Source organism: Protopterus annectens, chromosome 6.part0 (assembly GCF_019279795.1).
Source record: "Protopterus annectens isolate FY-2018-M chromosome 6.part0, PAN1.0, whole genome shotgun sequence".
Classification (NCBI taxonomy): domain Eukaryota; kingdom Metazoa; phylum Chordata; order Ceratodontiformes; family Protopteridae; genus Protopterus; species Protopterus annectens.
The window spans coordinates 628,520,637-628,530,401 of NC_056737.1; the positions used below are offsets into that span (position 1 = coordinate 628,520,637).

Here is a 9,765-nt window from a genome sequence, read left to right on the forward strand (position 1 = left end):
CGAAAAAGTCAACCAGGTTCAAAAGGCAGGATCTGCCCTTTACAAAGCCAAACTGGGTGGGATCAAGTGTCTGTAGGTCCCCAACGTGAGTTCCATAATGAATCTTTCCATAGCTTTGCAGACCATGCTGGTTAAGCTTATGGGGTGGTAGTTCCCAGGGTCTGTAGAGGTACCCCCTTTGTGGAGTGGGACCACTGTTGCTGTACGCCAGTGTTCAGGTACATATCCTGTAGTAAGGCTAAGGTTAAATAGCATTTTTATGTGCGGGTTTAGCTCCTCTTGGAGTTCACGTAGCACGCAACCCGGGATACCGTCAGATCCCATTGATGTTGTGTTTTTAGCTTTGCTGAGGGCGGCTCTCACCTGGACATCTGAGATGAGAGAGAGATTACATTCAGCTGGGATAAGTATTTCTTCTTTTGGGGGTGAGGGAGGGGAGAAATTTGCACTGAACCTGTCAGCCAGAATGTTGGCAATATCTGTGGGTTCACATACCTTAGATGTGCATAGACAGCTTTAGTTTTATCCAAATAAAATCTGAGCTATCAGGAAGTCTGACCAGTTATTTTTTTCCTTTCATCCTAGTTCTTTAGGTTTGGTCGTTTCCTTTCATCCTAGTGCTTTAGGTTTGGCTGTTTCCAACCAAACTATTTCCACTTGGATTTCAAAGGTTATTTCCTTTTGTTACATTTTTCATGGCGAGAGCCTTCCTTCTATAAAAGGCTCATTTCACTACAGCTGTGGCTTCTTCTGGTGCTTTTTTCAAAGGCTTAGACACCAATTCTATTCTTGAAGCTGCTACCTGGACTTCCATGCATACCTTTAAAAAAACATTCCCAGTTGGATGGTATCTCCAGAGCTAGAGCTGATTTTGCTGCTGCCATTCTTCATGACTTCTTTGAGGGCTCTGCTGCTTCTTCCTCCCAGGTTTCTTCTTGAGTTTTTGCACTCTCCTATTACTGAAGCTGTGAATGTAAGGATATAGTACAGTTGTGTAAAATTTTACAATAATGGTAGATGTCCTTTCCCTCACCTCTGCAAAATTCACTCTATCCCCCTGAGCTTTTTCCCTTCCTTCCTGTGCAGATTCCCCTTGGTTTTCTTGGACTGCTATTCCTACAGAGGCAATGTGTTCCGAGGATGGTACGTCTGAACGTCACCTTTATGCCCTACCTTACACAAGGAGTAAGCAGACGATGTTCAACACACCTTAAAGCAATGGTAAACTTTTGTAAACTGGTCGGTTGGAAGGCTTTACAGCAGGGAATCCCATTAGTAAGGAATATTGCAGCAGTGAAGGCAATGACATCTTACCATTATGGTAAGATTTTACATAACTGTACTTTCAAAACAAATGTCAAAGTAGTTAACTCAACTCATCCTATGTAGCACATGGAGCTTTACCTGCTTCCGTGCACTACAAAAGCAATAGAAGAAAAAAAAAATTCAGAAGTACGAAGTACAATACAATTTGAAAACTATAACAGGCTTGACAGCAGTGGTGGCCAACAAACAGCAGCAATAGGAAGCACAAAACAAGACACTACTACTGCCTTCATCAGCTAAGTGAAGTGTTTAACCCCAAGGGGAAAAAAGGCAGATTTTATCAACTGACATTCTGTATAGCAGTATCGATGCCCTTGCATCATTCTGGCTCAACTACAAAACAGATGTTAATGCCTTAACATAAAAGTACTCTCCTGTTGTGTACTACTTGTCAATTACAGAAGCATTGTGAAAACTCAAGACACTCAAATCGGGTGAAAAGCAACTTTGATCATTTCTAGCAGTCAGCTGGACGCACAATGTAAAAATAAAAAGATTGAAATACAGTATGGTGGTTGCCGTCAATATTTTTCCTTCCAACCAAGGCTTCTCCCCAGAGTACCACTTTGCACCAGTCACAGTACCCTAAATCCACACTAACTCATGAGACAACTACCACTATATTACTTTATATGGAGATGTTTTTTAAGTTGCTAGACTTGGTCATTCTTGTCTGTGAGACAGAAAAAATATCTTAACTGTCCTTCTGGATATATCTTACCTCCCACCTACACACTATTCCACATAAAGCAATAAAAATGGTCACCATCACTGGAAAAGAAATCACAAAACTAGAACCGTGCAATTAACAGAATCAGAGTACTGCTCGAAAAAGATTACAGACTACCTCAAAAACCTTCTTAAAACTGGAAGATTTCCTGTACTAGACTCAAGACATTTCTAAATAAAGATGATTCAAAGAAAAATGAAAGACGAAAAGACATGTCAAGTACTATGAGAAATAGTAGTAGTAGTTGCAGCTAAAAAAAATAGCTATTCCGGAACTACTCTTGCTTTATCCTAAAGTAAAATTTATGAACAACTTATAATATTGTACTAATCAACCACTTGAGTGATAGAGCAACATTATCTATAGAACACTGAATAAAATACAACTTAGGTACTGCTGAAACATAACAATTAGCTTCCTATAATATCAGACTAAACATTCACATAATAAAAAGTACTATAAAAAGTGTCCAACACAAAGGCTGTAGTTGTGACACAACTAAGTGTTCTATAACTTAAATCTGAACTACACCACTGAGGACACTAACCACCCACAGTTTAAACAGTGGCTTTATCTACATGACTTGGCCACAGTGACTAATGTTGATGTTAACACCCCAAACTCACATAACACTGCGAACAAGAGGGTTGATAACCACAGATGACACCAATTTAAAATAAAACCCCTAGGTACAAACACCTCATCACACCCTACCAAGAATTCTGATGGGAATGTTGCAAGAAGTTTCAGATTTGTACACAAAGCATCAACTCTGTTGCCCAATCTTAAATAACTGCCCTTTGTTCTGTAGCACTGAACACCCAGTATAAAAACTACACAAGCATCCCAATTACCTTACTTGCACATTTTTCACTCCAGTTTTTAAAGAGTGAGCAGTACTAACGGAGTCTGTCAAAAAGTTGTATCCTCTAAACCTAACTTGTAAAACCCTGTTCACGTGGTAAATATTGGTAACAGTCACCCAGGCATGTCACAGAACATTGCAGAAAGACTGGAAGCGCCATTCCAATATAAATAAAAAAAAAAAAATTAAAAAATTCAATATGCATTTAAAAATAATACACTACAGTCACTGTTAATTTATTTTATTTATTTATTTAAATTTGTTGACCGGGAGTGTCCGACTGGACGTGGGTCCATTTTCAGCGGAGGCCCGGGGAGAAAAGCTCCACAGTAAAATAAACAGACAGTAGTTACATTGGATTATATAGCGATTAACAATTTAACATAGAAATTACTTACAACATATTCACAGATGAAGAACATAGTACATCAGTAGACAACTAGAATCTTTATCTGTGAAGTACATAACAGGCATTAACAAATGTAACAATGAGAAGTTCCTGCTGTATAAAAAGTACTAGGGCTTATGAGCATCTAAGCTTGCTATCATCAAGGTAGTTAGTGGAGGTGAAAGAAAGGTAGTAGTTGGATGGGGTGGATGATATTAGAGTGGGAGTTGCAAGGGCATAGCCAGCATGTTTTTAGGTGCGCTTTTAATAAAGTTTTGAAGTTGGTGCACGATGGTACGCAGGTAATTGTGGGTGGGAGTAAGTTCCATAATTTGGCTATGGCGCAAGAGAATAGTGCTTCACCAGCAGAGTTATTGGCTTTAGTGATCTGCAAGCGATTTTTGTTGCTGGATCTTAGTGGTCTGGTGGTGCGATAGGGTTGGAGTAGATTCTGGAGGGATGGGACATTTAGTGGATGGTTTACTAGTTTGTGGGCGAGTAAGAGTTGATACCACTGAAGGAGGTGAGGGAGTTCAAGCCAGCCCAGTTAGGCAAGTGAGAGACAGTGGTGACTACGGGTAGGATGCCCCTGTGGCGAATCTGGCGATTTTGTTGTAGCAGGTCTCTAGCTTGTTTAGATCACCTTGCCTTAGGTTGGTATATACTGGAGAGGCATAAAGTAGGGTGGAGATAAGGTGGGAATTTGCTATTGAAATCTTTGCTGCTTTGGTGAGAAATTGTTTATTTCTGTATAATGCTCCTATTTTTTTGTGGACTTTTTTTATGGTCATGGATATGTGAATGTCAAATTTTAGTTTATTGTCTATTTCCACTCCTAGCAATTTGGTGTGTTCAGTTGGGTATATAGTGGTGTTGTCTTTTGCTGTGATGTTAAAGTGAGAGTTGTTTTGAGTATGTTTGGTGGGTTGGAAGATGAGTAGTTTAGTTTTGTTTGGGTTGAGTATTAATTGGGCATCGGATAACAGTTAAGAATAAATGTAATAGCAAAATAATCCATCCTGCTGGTAAACAGATCAATATTAATATCACTCCTCATTCTCAACCTCAAAAGACGATATAGATGGTAACGACAATACAAAAGTCACATTCAGTTCAATTTAACAGAAACAAATACTGCATACATACGCACACACACACACACACACACACACACACACACACACACACACACACACAGTCTTTCCTATAGACATGCTTATTTTTCATGCTGCAGGACTAAGCTCTGAGATGCTTTCTAAATCCATGCTACATGGTAGGATTCCTTCCACCTTTATTTGACTACTGTGTGCAAATTTGAGCAAGTTACTTAGGCAGTGCCCCAAGGTCATCTCCAAAAATTATCAGTTTGCCCGTTGGGCTCATCAAGTCAACAAATAGGCAACAGAAGACAAACAGGACAGAACACCATTTAAAACAGAATGAAAAAAACATCCTTTAAAGAAAGAATGTTTTTTCCCTGTCTAGAAAGAGACTTGAGTAAAAAAACTACCAAAGACACACTTACTCCACCCCCCACCCCCCAAAAAAGCTAGTGATGCCACAGAGATATACACTTAATATGCACTGCTTGGCTGTGTGCTGCTTTATAAAACTGCACTAAAGTGAGCTACTTGCTGTGGACAACATGGGCTATTCACATTTGAATGTCAAACACCCTCAAAGTACACCTGTAAGACAGTACTAACAATACCCACTTGTACTAAAATTACATAACAATAAAACATCGATATAACATTTAGTGATTAACTGTGTTTTTTTTCTTAAAATCAATAGAGAATGTTAAAAAAAAAAACTAACATTTTACTTCATGTGCCTTTCAATTACACAATAAAAAGGAAGCCCGATTTTATTTATTTATAAAAATTAAAGGCATGTCCTAAAACTAAATGAGTATCGGAAAAAAATGGGATTTTCACAGAATTTTGCATTTTAAGTGAGAACATTCAATCACCACAACCTGTACGTCTCACATTTAACTGCTTAACAGCACTGAGTCTTAGTGTTATGTATATAAACTCGACTTTCATTTTTACTCATTATGCAAAGATTACAAACTGTAATGACTGGAAATTACATTTAAAATCAGTGTTATAATTTAATCTCATGAAAATGGAAGTTTTTGTGATCCGTAAATCAGTGTCCCTGATGATGGAAAATGGAAGTTTTTGTGATCCGGAAATCAGTGTCCCTGATGATGGAGCATATCACCAACTTTACTGTAATTTTTATTAGACGCTTATGCAATACTTCAGCAGATACGCAGCGTCTGGTATATATAAAGGAAATAAAAGTACAGTGAGAGCGCTTAGATTCCCCCTCTGTTAATAGTGCCACCTTCTGAAGCAAATTCACAACAGAATAATTTAAAAGACGTACAGTACTTAAATACCCGCACACCCATCTACAGCAGATCAGTTTTAATTTACTTTATGCCACAATTCTATTATTGGCGAGGCGATGAGGCACTGAACACCAGTTCGCCGAGAACAGTGACAGATCATGAGCATCTGTATCTTCCAGTCTTGTCATGCATCTGAGAGTATGTGAAGAGGCACAAAGTCTCAACAGTACACCAGGTGCTTTACACTACACACTAATTGCTGTCAATTTATATTTTTCTAATATACAGCATTACGTCTGATTACAGGACTTGGGCAGATCTTTCCACTCACTGCGGTTTACATGGAGTAGCCTGTTGCGCATCCCGACCTACGAATGTTTATTACTACTGATAATAAGTTATAGAAACACAAAGCCCATAGAGAATACATCCACCAATGATCCACCTAACATTACCCTCAGCTTTTAATGCAGCTGTTTCAGAGGTGAGGCCAGACCTGGCCATGAAAGTACTCCAAACCGAGAATACTTTATAATCTCCAAGTAAATAAACTGTCAGTTTCGTATCACTAACATAATCATAAAGTACAACTACTTACTCAGAAGTGGATTAGTCTCTTTTTTGACATATTTTCCATGTACGAATGGCGGAGACTTGGAGGCTTCGTGTTTACTCTTCTTTCGGGATAGCATTCCTAGAGTTCGCAAGGAATAAACATTAACAGTATACCCTTCTTAAAACAGCCGTGGCTCAGTTTGCCACCGGGGGAAGTCCTTGAGTCACCAGCCATTTTAACATTTTAATAGCCCGTTGGTCTTCCAATACAAACCTTCCTCGGGGAGAAACAACCTCTTCAAAGTAAACGAAAATGCCAGAAGCACGGCTGATATTTCGTGACACCAGTGAACACCTTTCACGGACTTTCAGTCTGTAGTTTGACTCGATTACGTTCCTCGTTCCACAGTTTTTTAAACCACAGGATACACACACACAAACTTTCCTTACTTCGGCTCCCTCCCTCGTTGGGAACTCTGGGATGCAACACCCACGTGACATACGGTGACGCATTACAGTTGTTTAGGTGAAGCAGGAGAAAAAGCTACAGTGTTACTAATTTATCGCTGAGGGATGAAACTGCTTTTATATGCAGAACCTGAACAGACGTGACCCTCTGTCCGTTTATTAAATACAAAGTGACACTATGTTTGCAAAAACATATCGCAAGCAGAAGTAATGTAGTTCTACACGCAAAAGTTACAATAATGATAGCTAAGCTGGAGTATTCTTTATATAAAACTGTAATTTACGCAGAAGTCTCGGTATAGTAAGAGAACGTTTTATGTGCCTGTAAAAGTTATGCCATCACTAAATTCGCAATTATTAAAAAAACTATATTTTAAAAAATTGCGAATTTAGTGATGGCATAACTTTTTTTTATATATGTAGACACAAACGAATATACATATTGATACATGTGCTATATACACACACGTATATGTTTGTATAATTTATTTATTTTCATTTGTTGTCCGGGCTGGAACACTGATCATCAGAGAACATTTTCAGACTCCGCCCGGGAGCAGTATCCAGAGTCACAGTTTGGCAATGGAGGCTGAGGAACTAAACGTTGTGCCACTGGACCGCAGGAAACAGCTCGTTAACAGCTCCTTAATCATACATCTCAACCTCTTAGTGCAAGAAATCTGAAAAAGCATGACAAAATGGGGGGGGGGGGGGGGACAAAATACGGGCAGATTTCAAATATTGCTCTTAAAAAGTTGCCAGAGGAATAGGGTTTGTGTTAACAACATACATTTTCTGAAGGGTTTGAAGTCTGAAACTCAAATGTATGCCATTATTTGGTGATTTCATTCCTAAGATCATCCCAGTGATTTGCCAGAAAACCACAAATTTTATTAGGAACAGACCGAACATATGAATATGAGGCAAAAATATGGACATTTTGCAAAAAACTGAACAGTTGAGAGATATGTACTTAATATATATATATATATATATATATATATATATATATATAAATGTATATATTATATTTTTAAAAATATATAGAGAAAGATAAATGTATCTATATCTTTCTTTCTATATATACGCAAAGCAATATATATAAATATTCATATATGTAGATGTATACATATCTATGTATGTGTGTGTGTATGTATATATATATATATATATATATATATATATATATAAATATATATATATATATGTATATGTATATATATATATATATATATGTATGTGTATATATATATATATATATATATATATGTGTATATATATATATATATATATATATATTTATATATATATATATATATATATATATATATATATATATATATATATATATATAAACACACACACATGCACACAAATATATATATATGCAAAGGCAGAACTGTACAGGTACAGATGCAAAACCATAATTATATTCTCTTTTTGCTGTATTTAGAGTAAATTGTCCTTTTTAACCTTATTAACTAGGAGAAAGCATACCTTTCAGGGACATCCCTAATTCTGGCTCATTTTTTTTTTTATCTGTCTGTTTATGTATCATTAAGCAAAAAAGTGCCAGGTATTATAGTTAAAAACCTTACTGTTGTACTTCTCAGGTGTGCCACTTTATAATGAACATACTTCATTCTGAGTCTTAAAATATCATATTCTCAGCTGCTTCACATTAAAAATGGTCTGTCACACATTTTCAATAATTTAACAGATATTAGTTGTAAATAACATGAAATCTTATTCATTCATCAAAAAAACTTTTTATATCTATAAAGAAACCCGTTTTAACTAAGGTGAGAGCTTCCAAGATGAAAGCGTTCACAAGCTGTTAGTAAGTGCTCCACATCTTGTCCGTTTTATCCACATCTTGAGAGGAAGCATTTTACATCTTGAAAATGGAAGTCTGAGACCTATGCTTATTGTTCAGAAAATGTATGTTAAAGCAAACTATATTATAGATGAAATGGTAACATTTTAACTAAATGATAAGATTTGAAAACTGTTCCATTTTAGGGCTTCTGCCCTTGAATATTTTTGGACATTTTCTTGATTCTTGAGACAACAAATCAAGGAGCTTGTGGGCAAATGTCCTTTCTAAATAAGTAAGCAATAATGTCTAACAACATGGACATTATTTGGGAAATAATAGACCAGCCAGGGATGTTGTGAGGTCCAACTTCAGTTAGTTGTGTAAATAGCTAGGGGAAACGAGAACAATTCCTATAAAAGAAGATAAAGTTGTGGAAGGCTTTCATAATGCCAACAAAGTATCAGTTATAATCAAAACTACAAGAAAGTGTAATTTTTCTAATGAGCTTATTTGTATAACAAGTGAATGATAATCCCAGAAACAAAAATTAATAATGCTGTTTTATTCATTGTTTCATTTTAGTATATGGGTCTACTATAAAACTTTCACTAAGTGGAAAGGCCAAAATCATGTTTGTGATTAAGTTGTTTTGAATTTGCACATTAATTCAGTTATATCTGCTAGGAGCTTATTTTCACCAGTGTACAAAGCGTGCTCAGACATGGGACTTCACAGAGTGTATGTTTTGGCTACTGAAGGCATGGTTTCCATGTCAGGATGCATAGGAGGATTCCTTACATTAATTGCCTGATATAGCCAGCAAGATGTCTGCAGTATTTGCCACACCCTAATATATATAGAGGCAGGATCAACATCTTGACTGTGGCTGTATTACATCAACCACCAACAGTAGCAATAGCAGGTGATGCTTATGATGGTCACCAAAAGCATGATGAGGTGCAGTAAGCCACAGTCCCTAGGCATTGATGGGTGCAGCACACAGCACTGGTGGCAAGACAGCAAAATCTGGTTAACAACTCTGAGCCATGATATGTAAGTAGCAAAACAGTAAACATGGTACCTGCAGTATTCCCATCAGGCTTTGCTGGTTAGTACATGGTCTAGTTTCAATGTTCATAGGTTCATAGGTAGGTACTAGACTATCTGCCCGAGGGCATTTATAAGCCTAGCCAGAGTGTAGTAAAACCACTGGAAACACCAAGCTGGACACAAAGTTGAAATCTTATTTGTG

The 9,765-nt window shown here is 37.1% G+C and overlaps 1 protein-coding gene across 2 annotated transcripts in view; it reads right to left on the reverse strand.

Moving 5' to 3' along the window:
* SAV1 (salvador family WW domain containing protein 1) overlaps nt 1-6,765 on the reverse strand; it is a 595,297-nt gene extending 588,532 nt beyond the window's left edge. For both annotated transcript variants that reach the window (XM_044074303.1, XM_044074304.1), the window contains exon 1: nt 6,270-6,765. In XM_044074303.1, coding sequence (XP_043930238.1) covers nt 6,270-6,363 — 94 coding nt within the window. In that variant the 5' untranslated portion in view covers nt 6,364-6,765. The remainder of the gene's footprint in view (nt 1-6,269) is intronic.
* Nucleotides 6,766-9,765: the final 3,000 nt, after the last annotated feature.